This window comes from Crinia signifera, chromosome 6 (assembly GCF_055691185.1).
Source record: "Crinia signifera chromosome 6, ASM5569118v1, whole genome shotgun sequence".
NCBI lineage: Eukaryota > Metazoa > Chordata > Amphibia > Anura > Myobatrachidae > Crinia > Crinia signifera.
The window spans coordinates 164,309,149-164,328,630 of NC_139222.1; the positions used below are offsets into that span (position 1 = coordinate 164,309,149).

The following is a 19,482-nucleotide window of genomic DNA, read 5'->3' on the forward strand; positions in this document are numbered from 1 at the left end:
CTTTTACTTACTAGTCTATTCTGTATGGGGCTTAAGAAGTTATGCCAAATGTCACAGGAGCTGTCTTTTTTATTGAGACATCCAAAGCTAACTTCACAGATCTGCTGCTTGCGTACAAGGGATGCATCATCAGATGCATTATCAAGGCATCTGAGCCATCATATGGTTGCTGTGAATGTCTCTCGCAACTGAGACTCCGGGGCCAGAACAATTGTGTCCAAAGGTGTACTCCCTGGCTGAGAAACGCCTCTGTTTTAGTCACCACTCCCTGTAACCTCACCCAAACAGTCCATATCATACCCCTTTCAGACATACGGCAAAATCCCAGGTTTTTGCACATGAACGCACATCAACCCCTGATTTTGGTATGTCTGAAAGGGTCAACCTGGGTGTTAAAACCCAGGTATCCGACCCTTCTTTTTACCTGGGTTGAGGACCTGGGATTTAAGACCTGGGTTGACTCTTTCAGACATAACAAAAACCTGGGTTTTTCAGCAAATTACTGGGTAGAACTGCTTCACCAGGTAATTTGCTGCTGTAAGTGTGAAAGGGTCCAGGCTGCACCGTGAAAATGACCCAGCAGTCAAAATGCTGGGTAATTCCCGGGTAGTATGTCTAAAAGGGGTATCAGTCACTCTGCATCTAAACCCACAGTGCACCACAAATAAGCTACAAATTATTTTTATAACAATGTCAAATTTACAAATAAAAGATTAATATCAAAATAAGCAATTAGTAACAGTAGTAATATGCACCAAAAAACACATATTCAGATTACAAAAGGAGAGATTATTTTCTGACTTCTTTCAGGGTTTTTTATTATATACTTTATTTCACAGCCGTCAGGTTTTTATAGTGTAATTCTGAACCTGTAACTCACTCTGAGGAAAGGCACAATACCATCTCGTGCTATAGCTTGCAGGAGACGAGGCGCTCCCGTTAAGCTTTGTAAACCAGCTCCACATGTAGAGAAGAAAGACCCAAAAACAATGACCCAAGGGGAAGGCCAGGCCAGTGTTCCCACTACTAAATTTCCATTTACAGCTTCCCCGAACCTGCAAGAGGAAATGATAGTTGAAGATAAAAGTACATAATAAAATATAAAAAATATGTCCAAGCATTCATATGAAAGAAGTAGAGAAAGATTTACCAGACATAAGTCTATAAACATAGTTAAAGAATCCCTGGGCTCAAGTAACCAGAATGGCAAGAAGCCACTAGGCACAATGGTTGCTAATTTTCGGAGCCCAGTGATCACGTATACGCTGCTCCGCCAGAGTGACATCCCACCCTGTGCAAGCCTGCAAATTGCTTACCACGGCTTGCAAAAGGTAGATGGATCAAGAATTCGCCTGCAAATCCATTCACAAGCCCCTCACCATCAAATGATTTTTCCAGTGTGTGCAGTCTGCGATAAAAGCTGTCGGATCATGTCACACACTATGGGCCGTACGCATGTGCAGTCTATCGATAATCTCCTGGCCTGCAAATTCACAGCTGTGAGATCAGGTCTGAATAAGGCCCAATATTATTAGACACCCTCCACTGCATTCTGACAAGACTGCAACATTTTGTTTGGCCTTTTGCTAGCTAAGAACCTCCAGGCTCTCCTATGGTACATGCAAACACTCTCATACTTTCTTTATAAGAACCTAATCTTCCCAACTACGGAGTGTCCACTCTGGAGACTGCCCCTGATCAGGGCCGGTGCAAGGATTCTCAGTACCCTAGGCAAAACTTCAACCTACTGCCGCCCCCCCCCCCATACTGCCACTAATAACCACTTTCCAACCCCTTCAGGCATACTTGCCTAACATTCTGGAATGGCAGGGAGGTGGGCAAGTCCCCTGCTTTCCCTGGAGGCCCCCCGCACCCTCCCATTTGCCACCCACAACAGACTACAAGGAAAAAGCAGCAGTAAAGTTGGGAAGTACAGTATGCCTCCAGGAAAAGTATGGAGGTGATGAGGTCTTAGAAGTTCCAAAGCTGCCACCTGCATTAAGTACAACAAGGATCCTCATAGACATTCTTGATTTTTTTTTAAAGACAGACATGGCAGTGCCCCCCCAAATCCAGGCGCCCTAGGCAGCTGCCTAAAGCTGCCTAATGGTAGAGCCGGCCCTGCCCCTGATGCATCATGGGGGAGGTAGTATTCCTTCTGTGTGCCAAAAAACAACAGCTAAACTTGGGTACTGGATATCTCTGATACAGAGGAACTAGTGTGCCGCCCCCAGCCAGTGCCTTCCACTAGGCACATGCCTAGTGTGAAATCCACATTTAAATAAATATAGCAACCACATAGAAATGCCCACAAGGACAAGATGCATAATTATTATGAACAGATGACAAAATTGTGTTATTTACCAAATTGTGTCTATTGCATTTGCTGCATGTGTGTAACAATTTTGTATACTCACTTGTCATGCAAGACAACATTTTCAATACAAGCCCCGAAGAGAATAACAGAAGAAACATCTGCTCAGTTGTAAAGGAGAATTTAACTGTAAAGTTTGTGACACCATAGCAGTGAAAGTTACAAAGGTACAAGATTTATTTAGCATTAAGGATGTCAAAGGCTTAAAAACCATTGCCCGGGATAATGAATTTCCATTTCTACTGCAACATACTGATGGTAAGGTCAGAATAAGGTGTAAGCAACTTTAATCATGGATCCCACTTTGTGTCATGATGGTGGTGCAACTGTGTTTGAAAGGTTTATGTTAAAGTTACTGAAATACTTTTGGGAACGCCTCCACAAGTTACTGATTTGGGTAGTATACATTCCCCTGTAAAACAGTAAAAGCATGCAATAACCAGCTTAACGGGACATACTGTATCTTAATCCTCGTACAGAGAAAATGGGCTACGGCCCATAAAAATTACACCTCAAGCTTGATTGGATGCGAACACCTTTTTATATGTTCACCAGTTACAGTATATATATAGATAGATAGATAGATAGATAGATAGATAAATAGACAAATATATGATGCCTATTACTGTATTCAGTCCAGAGTCACTGAAGAGCGTTACTGGTTATATGCGATTTTTTTTTTTACTGTTGGAATATACAAAATAGTAATATGTTGATAATATGCAGCTTTAAATCATCAAAACCTGAGATTGTACTTTTATGTATATAACACTCATTTATTTTATAAGGAAGAGGCCCAACAATTATCCCTACCTCCATGTACTTTTATGTATATAACACTCATTTATTTTATAAGGAAGAGGCCCAACAATTATCCCTACCTCCATGTAGAGTAAAGTGATGCATTTTACTATCAAATACTTGAATCAAGAACTTGGCTACCGCTGAATATGTTGCAGGGAACACAATTGCACTGCAGGCCGTCCACAGCTGTGCAGTAGATCAGTTTGGCAAAAGGCTTTCACTGAGTTCTAGTGTCATATTAGACTGACTTGCCAGTGCTAATTCTGCAGCATGAACCAATTCCACCTTTCCGCTGTACAGAGAGGGGAATTAAAGTGGAAGTGTACAAAAGTGGCGACCCCTTCCATTTCAGAAAACACAACGGGTGAGATTTAATAGGATGAGATATTCAGAAAGTGAGAAATTTGGGAAGAAAGTTCAGTTATTTTTTAAAGCGGCAATCATTTACACTGCAAAATCAAACTGGTGTTGCAGTGTAAATGGTTGCCGCTTTAAAAATGCAGTGTAAATGGTTGCCGCTTTTTGGAGATTTCTTACCAAATCTCTCGCTTTTTAATCTCTCATCCTATTAAATCTCACCCAACTTCTCATCCAAGGAAATTCAACAGTGTATTATTATGGCTGACTGAAGAGCATTAGAATTAAAGTAATTTGTAGCACCTGGTGTTGTTACATGTATAATCTATTGTTGAAGGATACAAACAAAAGATGTAGTGGCAATAGCCATTATAGTGCCAATAGGAATAGACTTTTGGGCATCACGAAGATCTCCAGACCTGTTAGAACCAGCCATAATCCCTGTGTGATAAAAATAATTTAAAAAAAAAGATAAAAAAAAAGGTGAAAAGTTATACAAATTCTAAATATATCAGGACTAAAAAAAATACAATCAAAATTCAGTCGAAAGTGACAAAAAGAGAGTATAAAATAACACATATTAGAATGATTCACTAACACCCTATCTTTCGCAAAATCCTTCATTTATCACCCTATGTATATCCAGAGGTTATTGCACATTTGTAATTAGGACGTTGACTTTAGTAGGGGATATATATGATGTCTGATAAAGTCAGCTTTCTTATCCCTTTAGCTACTTGCTTTCGAAGCATTTGCTTATTGAATCACCACCCAGAAGTGATAACATGGGTTCTCATTAGCACTCAATTAACTCAAACTGTGAAAAGTGACTAAAAAATATTGTCAGGCTGAAATTGTACTGCTCCTCCAATAGATCCCCCTCTGCACTAGGCAGGTAGGGCAGCCAGACACAAGTCATCATATCATTTACACCGGCAAGTAAAACAAGGAGCTGGCAGATGATAGCATCTTAACAAATCATGCACAAGAAATCTATAGAGAAAAAGTAATAATACTGTAATGTATACTGGCACATTTGTTGCACCATCAAAGCAGATTTCTCTTGACATCATTAAAACTGAATTTTTTATATCAGCACATGTAGTTAAATGGATTGTGTGTCTGCATATAGTAACTTTAATAAAACTGCATGAACAGCATTTACCTGTGACTGAGGGAAAATAGATTCCCACCAGGAGGGTGAAGTGTGTTGTCATGTCGGTAAAGACATAAGATTGGTCCAAGTTAAATGGATCCGGAGAGGCCACAGACAGCATACCAGGTTTTTCCACTATAATGCCCTTTGGTAAATAATTCGACCACAAGTTATCTGGAGGGTTGAAACAGAGGAGTTATGGACTTTATAATGTAGTTTTGTTGGAAAGCAAAGTTTTATAGCACATAACCATCTAACCCCATCCAAGCCCCCACCCACACCCTTCCAGCACTATCCTAATGGCAAGTGATGGAGGTCACAGGGGCGGAGCTACCATAGGTGCAGCAGGCGCAGTGCACCAGGCCCCTAAATACTAAAGGGCCCACTGCTGCCCCTGTCACCCTCTTCCTGTCACCTGCTGTTTTTCACTGTCACACTCTGCCTCCCCCTGCCTCTCATTGTCACCCATTGCCGTGTTCCATATTGTGAACTTGGGTTGGGGTAGAGGAGGGGGGGGTCCAAATTATATTTTTGCACCTGGGCCCACCACCCACAAGTTCCACCACTGGGAAGCCACAAAGATGATGCTGCAGATAGACATTAACCATCCTGCCCCTTTCAATCTTCCTCACAGTGTATTTGTACAGAGCACACTGGCAAATCTACTACACATGGAAGAGAACATGGTGGTGATATTTACATGTATAATCACTTCAGGCACATACAGTAATCAGATCCCCTGACATGAAATCTGAAAAAGTGATTTTACTTACCACCATGTGACTAACATATAATAAAATCGATTGGGCGGTTCTGCAATAACAAGGCATATCTTGTATAAAGGGTGACACATAATTGGTCTACTTTCATGCTACATCCTCTTTGGCCAAGTGCACCTTGCTGCTGATAAACTGTCCTGTCAACCGTGTTAAATACGGCGCTCAAGCAAGTGTATCCATCCATGTAAATGATTGTGTTACGGTTGAACCCAGCACAAAGGAACATTACTATATGCAATCTAGAACAGCTTGTTACTCTTTTTTTTACTTTTCTCTATACCAAAAGGTTATTTTTAAAAGCTGCAACCTGGGAAAAGGCAGATTAGAATATGTATCTGTCTCACTGTACAACGGTAGACCAGATGTATATGACTACCAAATGATGTGCCTTGTTCTAAATTTGTTTTCCACAATCTTGTTTTAAGTTTCCATGAAAGTGTTAACTGGTATTTTTCCCTCCTAATAATAACTCTGGCCTTGCTATGTAATTTTTGTCTGACAAATTAGCACAACCCCTGTCACAGTTGTCACCTTTGATAAGTCCACTGGCTAGTCCTGGGATGCCCTGAATCTCTGTCACGTTGTTTTGAGAAAAGTACTGGTCACATGTGGCATTCAAAAATGGAGAGGAGCAGAAAAGAGCCCAAAGCTTGGTAGTGACGGTCTCATTGCCGATGTCGACAAACTTAGCGCAGACATCAAATCCTTTTTGGGACAAAGTACGGTTGCCAAGGAGGCAGATACTGGAGAATTAAATAATGTCAGAGAGTACAACAGAAAGTGAGTACATTAGGATAAGCATTTATTACAGAAAACATTCCATTACTTGGCTATAATAAACTGCTTTGTTTCCACAAATGTATGGTTTAGATGGGATGTCAAACAGAAGAGTTTAGTTCTGCTGGAGCAGTGACTGATGTGAATGGGCACATTTCTGTGATTGGTGGGATATGTTAGAGTATCTCTCTATCTATCTATCCTATCTATGGCTAAATATTCCTCTCTTCTGAGGTGAAGTACCACCAGTTTCCGCTAGAGGCCACTCGACGAACTAAATTAGCCCTTAACAGAAAGTGAAAGCAAAGTGATGTGTTTCAAACTTGCTGGATATGGATAGAGGGAGCTGCGAAGACAGAGATTGGAGGTATGAGCAGCGACTAAGGGACTAAAGGCCCATACACACTGGGTGACTTTGAGCCGAAAGCCGCTCAGTTTACTCATTTAAGTGGCTTTTAGCCCGAAAACGACCCATCGTGTACAGGCAGCGATGAGCTGTGAGCGCTGATGCATGCTCCAGCATCATCACTAGCACAGCCTCTCATCTGCTGGTATTACCAGATGAGCGGTGGAGTGGGCGGCTTTTCATAGTGTCCTGCTATGGAAAGCCATCCACCCTGGGGGGAAATAGCTAAAATGGGCGAAAAACGCTCAGTGTACATACACTGAGCGGTTTTCATCCCAGTGATTCTCCCTATCATTGGTCATTGGTCATTGGCAAAAATGCCCAGTGTGTATGGACCTTAAGGAAGTAAGCCGGCATTTTGACAAGCTTTTAGCTAGTCAGGTAAATAATTGAAATAAATAACTAGATTATTAAACTACTATGAATCCCTAGCAATACCAAATCTGGTTGTACTAGTGCTGACCTGTTTTAGTTCAGAGTAACAATTAATAAAACATTTTTTATAAAAAAAAAATTTAAAATCATGCATTTTTTCAATTCAAAACCAGAAAATCCATATTCTGAACTGTAGGTACTTGGTTTTGATCGGATCTACCTAGGGTTGACACATGTTTGGGGGAGGGGTGGCACAGCATGGTTACTTTTATGACCTCTGCTAGGTCGATGGCCAGTTGAGGGGGTCGAGGTTGGTGCTGGCAGGCTCCTACATGATCTGGGCATTGACATAAATGGGGTTGACGAATAAAATGGTGCCTAGGGCATACCTCCCAACATTTACAAGCTCCCAAAAAAGCATGGTTTAATTAGAATGTCACACTCTCATGCCATGCCCGTTTTCATCAATGTGGGGGCATTTCCAGTGCTCTGAGCTAAGCGCATGCCACCTATCTCTCTGTCTCCAGTTAATAGAAGCTACAGTATACAAAAGTGCACAGCGTCTATTCACCGCTGCTCTGTTCAGCAGAGCAAGGAGTGACAGGGGGTCTCCCAACTTACCCCCCACTGCGGGACATTGCTTCCCGTCTGTGGGCCAGAACCCAGAAAACGGGACAGTCCTGTGAAAATCTGGACAGTTTTGAGGTATGCCTAGGGATAGCCAGACATCTAAATTCACCACTGGCAATAAATGTCAAATTTGCAATTTATGTACTTGTATCTACCATAAACACTGTAATACCTTGATTTACAAAACATGAGACATGAACAAGAGACACAATTAAAAACAGTATAAAAGTTATTCTAATATCTAATTAGTATCCGCCTGCACAAGCTCCTGGTCAAACTTACTTTGCACTGGCATAAAAAAACAATGATTATTTCACTTGTTATGCTGACAATTGTGGATGCATTTTACAGTATTGTTACTTACTTTCCCTTCTATTTTTACTTTCCCACTCCCGCCCAAATTAACAACAGATTGTTTAGCACTGCAGTTTTAGGACTTTGTTCTGCAACACAGCGTTGTTTTCAGTACAATTTTTGCATATATTAAGTGATTATTTATGTTAAACCTTGCACTGCTAAAGACATCTGGTCGTCTTAAAATGCAACGCAAAGACAAATCCAATTACTTTTATTATAAGTGTGAACAAATGTCCTGACACTCTCTTAGGTAATCTATTATGTTTGTTATGGCCGCAAAAACAAATGTCATTTTTGTAGCAATCTGCTTGTTTGCAGTGACCAATGAAAGTGTGTATTTCATCTGCAGCTGTAAAGGCCCCCATACATTAGTCCGACTTGTCCTAGGGACAAGTCAGACCTGATTTCCCCTGCAGCTCCCCGGGAGGGGGAAGCACGATTAGGCACTTGATGTGCCAAGGTTTGCATATGATAAATCGCATGGATTTATCATATGCAGTCCCCGGGAAGCTGCAGGAGGAGGGATTTGTGCGGGGGACGGCAGCGGGATGCCGGATAATTGAGAGCCGAGCAGGGAGAGGCTACATAGGGACCCGGGCAGGAGGAAGCTGTTGCGGTGGGGGGTGACAGCGGGAGGCGAGCAGGGAGAACTTGATGAAGCTGGCTGCCGGGCAGCGCCGCAGCGGCGGGAGCCGGGAGGAACAGATAACTTGGAAAAAAAAACGCCCATAGAGATGACTAGCAAGCCATTGATTGGCTGAGACCTCTCTCAGCCAATCGCTGATTGGCTGAGAGAGGTCTCAGCCAATCAATGGCTTGCTAGTCATCTCTATGGGCGTTTTTTTTTTTTAAAGTTATCTGTTTCTCCCGGCTCCCGCCGCTGCGGCAGCCAGCGTCATCAAGTTCTCCCTGCTTGCCTCCTGCTGTCACCCCCCCCCCCACCGCAACAGCTTCCTCCAGCCCGGCGCCATATGCAGCCTCCCCCTGCTTGGCTCTCTATAGCCGGCATCCCCCGCACGACTCCGGGGCTGGGCTGCACATAAGATTTGGCAAATCTTATGTGCAGCCCGTCCGACCTCTCGACCCCGATCCGATGTGCACGGGACCGCGCATCGGATCGGGGGGGATGTCTACAAGTGCGATTTGGGACGATTTCACTGCCCGATTCATCCGAATCGGGTGAAATCGTTCCCATATCGCATAGTGTATGGGGGCCTTTAAGCTAGACATACTGTACACTACCACAATCCCCCCATGAGTCGCCTGGAACTTATGCTGTCCTTTTGCATACAATATATCTCATGCAATCCCAGCCAAGCCTTCCTGGCTTGGTTGTGATCCTGCAGATTGCTTCAGCTACTCTGATTTATAGGCGCCAGTGCGATACGACGGGACAGCGGATCGCATCAGACTTGGGCCCTTATTCTGGTTCACTCACAAAGGCAAATTCCTTCTCAAATGGACAAAACCATGTGCACTGCAGAGGGGGGAGAGAGTTAGATTTGGGTGAGTTATTTGAGTTTGGTGAGTTTCTGTGCAGGGAAAATACTGACTGCTTCATTTTTACACTGCAATATAGATCTCACTTTGAAGTAAAGCCCCACCCAAATCGAATTCTCTCTGTACATGTTACCTCTGCCCCCCCGCACTGCACATAGTTTTGTCCATTTGAGAAGGAATTTGCCTTTGCGAGTGAACCAGAATAAGGGCGCTGCTGTCAAATACATGCAATTTGGACACTTTTTTTGCTATTGTATGGACACCTTATAAAAATGCATCTGCTTTCAATGGAGGGTTAAATAAGATATGTATTTGAGGGCCTGATTTAAAGTTAGGAAGAAATAAAAAGGTTTCAAAACAGATCTGAAACTCATACTGGGTAGATAGTAGATGATATAGCATTCCAATGCGGATTGGAATCATATATCACCCATATATCTAGAGTGTACCTACTATTGTGTGCTCCTGTGGGTTGTTTGCTTGGTCCTCCCATATGGCATGTTGCATGCCCCATGAGACGATCCTGACAACCACGGCATGCAAATGACTGGCTGCAATGATATGCAATGCGCTGACTCGCAATATATAGTTTAGTGCATACGGTACAATCAATATATGATTATATGGGTTGTGCTGTCAGATATGGTACACATTGTCTAATTCAGGCATTCCCAACCATGGTCCTCAAGGCACACCAACAGTGCAGGTTTTAGTTATATCCAGGCTTCAGCACAGATGGTTTAATCAGAATCCCTCAGATACTAATTAAGTCACCTGTGCTGAAGCCTGGATATTTAGAAAACCTGCACTGTTGGTGTGCCTTGAGGACCGTGGTTGGGAATGCCTGGTCTAATGTGTACACAGTCTAAAGCTCTGTACATACTGGGCGATGTAAAGTGCAATATCGATAATTTTGGCCATTCTGTTCATTATATCACTCTGTCTGCCCAAATGAACGATGTGAGTTCCTGCAGGTCATTAACACCCTCCTCTGGTATCTGTGCTTGCAAGGGGATTGTTAACGAGGGCCATGCTGCAGAATCAGATCATTAACGAGGACCATGCTGCAGAATAAGGAATCGGGATTCAGTTAGGTTACACTACTATTTAACGAATGTCTGCTAATGTATTAAAACCTTCTGTATGAAAGACACAAGGCTAGCTTTTGAAAAATGTCATCAGTGCACAGGGCCATGTATTCGAGCAGTAACCTACACGTATGCTGATATACATATGTGTCACTATGTATAGGAGAAAGTGCTGCCACATAGAAGGGTAGAAAATTGTAATCTTTCCTCGATACCTATTTACCCGCGTTGCAATCCTGTCTGCAAGACATTTTTATTTGGTTGGTGCCAGCAGTCTGAAGACATGGTATGGGCAAAATTTACTAAGAATACGACTACATCTAAGTCGTATTCATATTCTGGATACGACTGAATACGAATGGCATCGGTAGTGTTTTGTATTTGGTAGTCGTATTTTTTTTCCAAATTTACTAACCTGTCGTATTTTTACAATTCATATTTTTCTATGGTGTATTTGATTGTACGTAGTCGTATTTTAATTTGCATATTCATATTTTGTTTTCCCTTATGTATTTTTGCTGTTTTTATGCCTTGTATGTGTGTGTTTTATATGTACATATTTTAAAGAATAAGCACGTAAATTTTGCTTAACAGAAAGTAACTTTGTGGTTGGCTAAAAGTATAAACTTGGGAGTGTTCTCCCAGCCAACATCTATTCGATTGCCTGCGTGTGGGGATCGCGACGTGCAATAGGGGGGGGCGGAAGTTGTCTGGTAGACCCGCAAGGCTGTGAAATTCGCAGCCTCGCTAGTCAGCCAGAAAAACCTCCTAAAAGTGTGTGCTTAAAGAGAAAATAAGGGGCGTTCCATAGTGCATTTAAAGATACATTTTATATATACTACATCAAATAAGTAAAATCCAGGTACAAGAGGTATTTGCTTGTACCAAGACATAAAAATCTGTGGCCTGGCTACCACACAACGTATTAATAACAATATCTGGGTATTACTTATTTGATGTGGTATATTTAATTTATATTTGAATTCCTCTTCAGCTTTCCTTCTATTCCCACAAACAGGTGCTGGAGGCAGGGCCAGGAGCGCACACAGCGCTGGCCATGCCCCCAGAGTGGTGAAAATGGGGCCATCTCTTTGCAGGAGGAACGTGATTTATAGGCCATGCCCCAAAATTCCGGGCATGGGGTCCCACTGGACATTTTCAGAAAGTTGGGAGGTATACGACAATGTGATGTGGTATCTTGGGCTCCAGCTGTGCTCCCTTCTCCTGCTGTCCCGCTCCGTGGTGTTGGATTCAGCTGGTGGGTCCCACTGAATATGCTCCATTGCCAGAGGTCCCGGAACACTGCAGGGAGGAAAGGGGCATAGCTACAGCTGGGTGCTGGGCAGAGAGCAGGGAAGCACTTAGCTTGCTTGCAATTTCTGCACAGATGTGCAGATTCTGCCATCCTGTTATGGCAAATCTAAACACCATGGAAAAGTAGAAACCGCAGATCTAATTTCCTCCCTTCCAGCCGCAGAGCTGGGGTGTCACTGGAGAAGTCAAGAACTTCTCCACGGTAACCTGCTCTGTGAATAGCCCGAAGCTCAGAAAAGCCAGATTTTCAGCAAAACATGGCTTTTCTATATCTTATGTCTAGACGCCATCAGTAGCGGCTCCAGAGAGGTGGCTGCAGCACAGTTCAAAATTGAAATAGAGGAGGTGAACCAACTGCCACCGAAAACAATGCCAGTAATTCACTGCTGGCGATGTTTGGCCACCAGCCATCCTTTTTTGCAAACAAATTGATGATAAGTACCTTTTTCCTGATCTTAATACTAATCGCATTATTTTGTCCCAACTACTTTTTTAAAAAAGGGAACACTTCGGTAAGTTTTTTGGCTTAAGGGTGCCTTGAAAAAATTATGGAGACCCAAAGGGTGCCTTGACCTGGAAAAGTTTGGGAACCACTGGCTTAAATACTTGTTTTTTTAGCAAACTAGAGCATACACACGGTGAGATATGCACTATTTTTCAAAATCGAATAGAAAATGGAATGGGCATCGAATGTTTTTTCAACATACAAAAATAGTCTTGGCAGTCAAGACTATATAGTGGAAATCTAATAGTACAGTAGATAGTGCAAATCTAATGTGTTAACTGCAGCATGTGATTCAATGTCCATCTCCTTCCTGAAGCCAGCATAGGCGTGCGCAGCCCATTTTCTTAGGGGGTGCACCATTGAAGGGGCATGTCAATTACCACCTAATGGGCGTGTCAATAACCGCCTAATGGGCATGTCCATCACCGCCTAATGGTCATGTCTATCAATGCCTATGGGGCATCAATGCAAACTAAATAGAAGATGACTTATTTAGGTATATGCACTTCAGAATTAATCAGTCTCACCCCTCACAGCAAAAACAGGGAAATGCGCGCCAAAGACCTATTACACACCACACACCCATTACATATTATACCACATACCATAATGCCCATTACACGTTATGCCAGAGCTTGACAATTTTTTTTAAAATAGGGAAAGCAGGGACAGTGCGCGCTGAAAATTTACACCATCGTGCCTATTACACGTCACGCAACCATTACATAGTAAACCACATGCCATAATGCCCATTTCACATTATGCCACACAGCGTAATGCCCATTACATGTTATACCAAGCACCGTAATGCCCATTACACATTATTCCACACACTATAATGCCCATTACATATTATGCCACATAAGTGTCGCTTACCTACATGCTTGTTGCTACGGGTTTTATGCTCATTGCTACGGGTATCATGCTAGATGCCAGGGGTGTCTTGCTCGACGCCAGGGGTTGCATGCACTTGTGGTAGTTGTGCTGCCCGGTGTTCTGTGCGGGTGGCAGTGGCTCCTTCACAATCGATGGCTGGGCGACGATGGCCTGGGCTGGCAGGTCTGACATGCCTGCTGGAGCTGGCCCCCAGCTGGGCGAAGTGACATCAGACACAGTCGAACACCAAATAATAAATGACAGTCTCCTTTTGACTGTCCCTTTAATAATTTTCCCTAAACTGCTACTTCTGGATGCTTTGTTCTCTGCGTCCTGGGCCAGTCGGTTGGGGCCTGGACGCCACCCAGGTGCAGTGGCTTATCCCATACCTCCCAACATGACCCTCACCAGGAGGGACACAATACTCTGCTCCTGCACATTCCTCTGGATGTATGATTGCCATCACCTGTGCTGAACAAGGTAATTGATAAGAAAGGTGTTTTTCAACACACAGGTGATTGCAGTTATTCATTCAGAGGGAAGTCCAGGAAGAGAGCATTGTGTCCCTCCCGGAGAGGGTCATGTTGGGAGATATGTTATCCCCCAGCACTCAAGCACCAGCTCACCCCTGGCTTATCCCCAGCACTCCAGTACCGGTGAACCCCTGGTTTATCCCCCAGCGCTCCAGTACCGGCTCACCCCTGGCTTATCTCCCAGCACTCCAGTACCGGTGCACCCCTGGTTTATCCCCCAGCACTCCAGTACCAGCATAACACCTGGTTTATTCCCCAGCACTTCAGTACTGGCACACCCCCAGGGCCCAGATTATCCACTGGCACTCCAGTACTGAATCAACCCTGGCTTATCCCCCAGCACTCCAGTACCTGCGCTTACCTGGCTTATCCCCCAGTACGCCAGTACCTGCGCTCACCTGGCTTATCCCCCAGCACTCCAGTACCGGCGCTCACCCCCTCTAGTACTGGCGCACGCGCATGTGCGGTGCGGGCAGTGGGAGAAAAACTGAGAGTGTGTCCGCCCGCCTCCCTGCACCACCACTGACTACCAGTCACACTCCTCGTCACGCCTGCGGGCGTCACATCACGCAGCGCCGCTGGAGCAGGAGGGCACATCATGACACACATTGTCCCTCCTCCTCCTCCCAGCGCGCACCGCGGTGGTGTGTGAAAGTCACAGACACTGCGGGGGGAGCAGTGCCTAGGGTGTCGGCAACTGGCCAGGCTGTGGGCGGGTGGAAGCTGCGGCTGCCAGGAGGTGCTGCAAGCCGGTCATTAGGAGGTGCCTGTGCACCCCCGGCACCCCCCGTGCGCACGCCTATGGAAGCCAGTGTTGATCTAATAGCAAATCTAATTTCAAATCTAACGCACATCGAATGAAAAATCAAATAGAAAATAGTGGAAATCAAAAAGGAGTAGAAAAAACTTCAGAGCAGGTCGAATATTCCATATCTAATAGAAATCGAATCGAAAACGGAATCGAACCGTGTGTACACACCATAAGATTTTTTCCTAACTTTATGCTAAAGCTGGGCATAAACTATACATTTATCTGGCAGATCATCTCCCAACTTTTGTCCTTTTAAAATCAGTACCTGCTGCACTGAAGGCGTGGCTTGCCCGATGAGGGGGCAGAGCTACACATCTGACAGGCGTGGCCACAGATATATGGGTGTGGCTTAGTGCCGCGACCCCCGTTTTCGGAATTTTTAGGGCATGCACAGCTCTTTCCTAGCAGCTCGGCTCCCTCCTTACACTGAAGAGATGCCGCGTGCCTGTGCTATTCGGAGTGGTGTGTATTATTGGAGAGGAAGGCTTGTTTATGACAGTTCTATTGCACTCAGATTAGAGCTGGTGCATGAACATAAATCAAAAAAAGAAGATTGCAGCTGTTTGCATAAAGTCATTTGGTGGTACAGGTTTCCATTTGTAAGTGCACAAACCCACAGCACTAGCCCTACAAATTCCATGGCTTTCCCCAGCTACAGACTCTTTGGGCGAAATGTAATAGGGTGCGATTTTTTAGACAAAAAAAAAATCGCACCAAATCGCACCTTTAAAAATCGCATTTTTTGCCGTGAATTCGCATATGTTATGAGATGCGAATTTGCGGCAAAAAATGCGATTTTTATAAATGCGATTTTGTGCTAAAAAAAAAAGTTTTAAAAAAAACGGCGTGGGGTCCCCCCTCCTAAGCATAACCAGCCCCGGGCTCATTGAGCCGGACCTGGTTCCAAAAATACGGGGGACAAAAAGCATAGGGGTCCTCCGTATTTCTGAAACCAGCCCCGGACTCTTGGACCGGTCCTGGTTCCAAAAATACAGGGGACAAAAAATCTGGGGGTCCCCCGTATTTTGAAACCAGCACCGGGCTCCAACAGCCCGCGGTGTCATGCCACAGCCGGGGGACACTTTTTATACAAGGTCCCCCGGCCAAAACATGAGCACCGTGGCTGGTCAGCCTTGGACGGGGTACCTGGAGGAGTGGGGACCCCCCCAATAAAGGGGTCCCCCCCCCAGGCTTCACCCGTCCAGGGCTGAAGCCCGGGGCTGTCACCGGCGTCCGTGGCCAGTGGACGCTGGCCTGATACGGTTAAATCGATCATACGTTACATTGCTTTATACCTGAGAACTACAAGTGCCAGAAGACCTCCCCCACCACTTGTAGTCCACCTGTAAAAAGAATGTTTATAAAAAACACACACACAGAGAAGTAAAAGTTTATTGGGGGGGTCCCCACTCCTCCAGGTACCCCGTCCAAGGCTGACCAGCCACGGTGCTCATGTTTTGGCCGGGGGACCTTGTATAAAAAGTGTCCCCCGGCTGTGGCATGACACCGCGGGCTGTTGGAGCCCGGTGCTGGTTTCAAAATACGGGGGACCCCCAGATTTTTTGTCCCCCGTATTTTTGGAACCAGGACCGGTCCAAGAGTCCGGAACTGGTTTCAGAAATACGGGGGACCCCTATGCTTTTTGTCCCCCCCCGTATTTTTGGAACCAGGTCCGGCTCAATGAGCCCGGGGCTGGTTATGCTTAGGAGGGGGGACCCCACGCCGTTTTTATTTAATAAAAACACTTTTACACATTTTATTAACAGGACCAAGCACAGATCTCAATGATCTGTGCATGGTTCTGTCAAATTCGCCTGTCAGAACCTGGTCTATTTTTTTTGCGATTTTTGGTAACATTTACCAAAAATCGCACCCTATTACATTTGCGAGTTGTATACTTTACAATGGGAAAACATCTGGATGCGATTTGAAATGTGACTAAAAATCGCCACTTTCAAAAGTGCGATTTCACGGTAAAAAGTGTGATTTTTTACTGCGATTTTCAACCTATTAAATGTGCGATTTTCGGAAAATGTGCAATTTCGGCCGTTTTTGACCAAAAATCGCACATGTCTAAAAAATTGCACCCTTCGGGCTGTTTCACACAGTACGGTTCCTGCCGCACGGTGAAATCCCGTACGGTCAGGGAGCCGCGCCGCACTCAGAATTTTATAATGGCAGGGATGGCCACAGCCCGGCAGCCGTCCCTTCCAGTGGGGGGATCCGGCTGCAGCCGTGCGGCCGGGCCGTGGCCGTCCCGTGTGAATGGACACAATAGTGTCCATTCACAACTGCTGAGTGCGGCACGGCTCCCTGGCCATACGGGATTTCACCGTGCGGCAGGAACCGTACTGTGTGAAACAGCCCTATTACATTTCGCCCTTTGTGTGTAATGCGGTATCAGTGCCATTGCTTTACTCACTCTGCACCATCAGAATCACTAAGCTGGTTGCCAGGAAGGATATCTCTCTGGCCAGGGTTGGAGCTTGTAACCTCTCTGGGAAGTACTTGTAGCCCTCCTCCCTCATGTTCTCACAGCACTCTTTTTGCCTTTCAATTACAGCTCTCTTACTCACCTACAATCTATACCTGCATCTATTCTCATTCACTTCCCTATTGCCCCTTTCCCACTGCAGCCTTAAACGGTATATTGCCGATTTTTGAGGGCAAAATACCGTTTAAGGCTGCAGTGGGAAAGCGCCAGAGTTGAAATACCGTTTAAAGTTAAACGGTATTTCAACCCGTTTTCAAAGCAGTGTTTTAAATGGTAATCTACCGTTTAAGAGGCAATGGGAATGCATCTTAAACGGTATTCTTAATGTAAACAGGCTACAATTCAAGCGATTGGTTGTTGCCTGTGTTGTGACACTCCCCACAACCCTGAAAAGCCCATTAAAGTCACAGGCACTCATTTGTGCTGTAAAAACGTTTTGAAGAGCTAAAACGTTTTACCTGCAATGGGAATGGTACTTAAATGGCATTTAAAACTGTAATCTGCTGCAGTGGGAATGCTAAATACCGTTTAAGATTACCTGTAACTTAAAACAGGTCTGCAGTGGGAAAGCAGCATATATCTCAGCTGTATTGTGTACCAAGATTCATGCTGTTAATTGTGCTCTGTTTTTGTATTTCTGTCACTGTTATTTCTAGTTCTGTATACCCTGTACTGTTATAATGTGTTCTATATGTACGGCACTGTGTGTGTATGTATGTACGGCGCCTTATAAATAAAAATATAATAATAATAATAATAATAATAATAATCACTGCTCTATGTCAATGACTGCAGCAAGCAAACATTTGTAGGCATAATACAAACTTGTAGACCAGTGGATTTCAAACTCAATCCTCAGGACCCCATACAGGTCATGTTTTCCAGGTCACCCGACAGGTGCACTCATTACTTACTGACACATTTTAAAAGATCCACAGGTGGAGCTAATTATTTCACTTATTCTGTGATGAGACCTGCAAAACATGCACTGTGTGGGGTAATGTGGTCCGAGTTTGAGAACCTGTGTTGTAGACATGTTTACATTTTGCATGATGAGCAAAAATAAATGGCTATTGCTAACTGCACTTATTCTATAATTAAAGCTATGTTGGCATAATACTTAAAATATGTATATAACTAGTAAGCCCGCTCAAAGCAAATGATTTGAAAGCTAGTCTGCTACCTTGTGATTGCCTCTGTGTTTGTGTATGTGTGAGATAGAAAGTTGTAGTTTCATTCGCTGCCAACAGATGGCAGTGTTTCGGAGACACACAATCAGACAATAGACATATATATAGATGATACAGATGTTTTCAGATGAAGAGCTACACAAATCTGCACAAGGTTAAGCAGCATCTGAAAGGATGAAATATATCTGAGAGGTGCTAAGAGCAGACATTGGTGACATGATTGTAATGAGCATAGTTATGGAAAACATTTCGGAAGCTCTGTTATGAAACTCACGGGAAATCTGGAGGGTCAAATGCAGACTTAATCACCCCGGCGTATATTGCCAAGATGGACAGGATCACACAGCCCAGGAACACCAGCGCAAACTTGTTCACATACTTCACTCCCACAAACACCACAATGGCCATACAGCTGAGCACACATGTGCCATATACACGCATGTTGTTGAGTAGAGCCGCAGCCTCCCCACTAGCATCTTCTGCTTTAAAGATGGCCATCCCAGGAAAGAGATACGTCTAGAAAAAGAAAACCATTATTATGAATTAAGAAACACATATATTTTATTATTTGAAAAGCTTTTGTAAGAGGAAGTATCTCATAATAAACAGAAATACTTTCTTTTTGGTCTTCTGACATCTCCACATGGTACTGATAACAGGTACACTTTCATGTTGTGTACCTCATTAAAACACAATTAAATATTTCTTTTTTCTCTGCTTGTAGAACCTAATTTATGGTCCTGCAGAGACAATATATTCATCATATATACTCATCATTCCCTGTGGGATAAAGGAGGTTATTCTGGTTGGTGCGTAAATTTCTGAATTATTTCGGAGCGGACTGCACGCCACGCTGTGCGGACATCGTACGAAGAAACGCCCACCGGACCTCCGCATTCGGACGGACTCACACTTTAAGAGGGCGTGTTTACGGACGACATCCAAACCTTGCGTGTGCGGTGGACACACACATATTCTGCATTCTTACAGCGTCAGAACGGACGGGAACCTGCCCGTACGCACCAATGCGGTGTATTAACGCAAAACTCACGACTATTATCTGAACTGGCATGTGCCAAATAACATGCTCTTAAAATTTTATGTTTTCCCTAACTGTAATAAATTTTTTATTTGATCCCCAAATGTGTGCTGTTAT

General features: G+C 44.1%; 1 protein-coding gene across 1 annotated transcript in view; it reads right to left on the reverse strand.

The window, feature by feature from the left end:
• The window catches only part of SLC12A5 (solute carrier family 12 member 5), a 72,402-nt gene that overhangs the window by 19,844 nt on the left and 33,076 nt on the right, over positions 1-19,482 (reverse strand). The window contains exons 7-12 of the mRNA XM_083147886.1: positions 18,601-18,842; positions 6,002-6,213; positions 4,701-4,865; positions 3,878-3,976; positions 2,418-2,475; positions 881-1,055 (exon numbers count right to left, since the gene is read on the reverse strand). Coding sequence (XP_083004012.1) covers positions 881-1,055; positions 2,418-2,475; positions 3,878-3,976; positions 4,701-4,865; positions 6,002-6,213; positions 18,601-18,842 — 951 coding nt within the window. The remainder of the gene's footprint in view (positions 1-880; positions 1,056-2,417; positions 2,476-3,877; positions 3,977-4,700; positions 4,866-6,001; positions 6,214-18,600; positions 18,843-19,482) is intronic.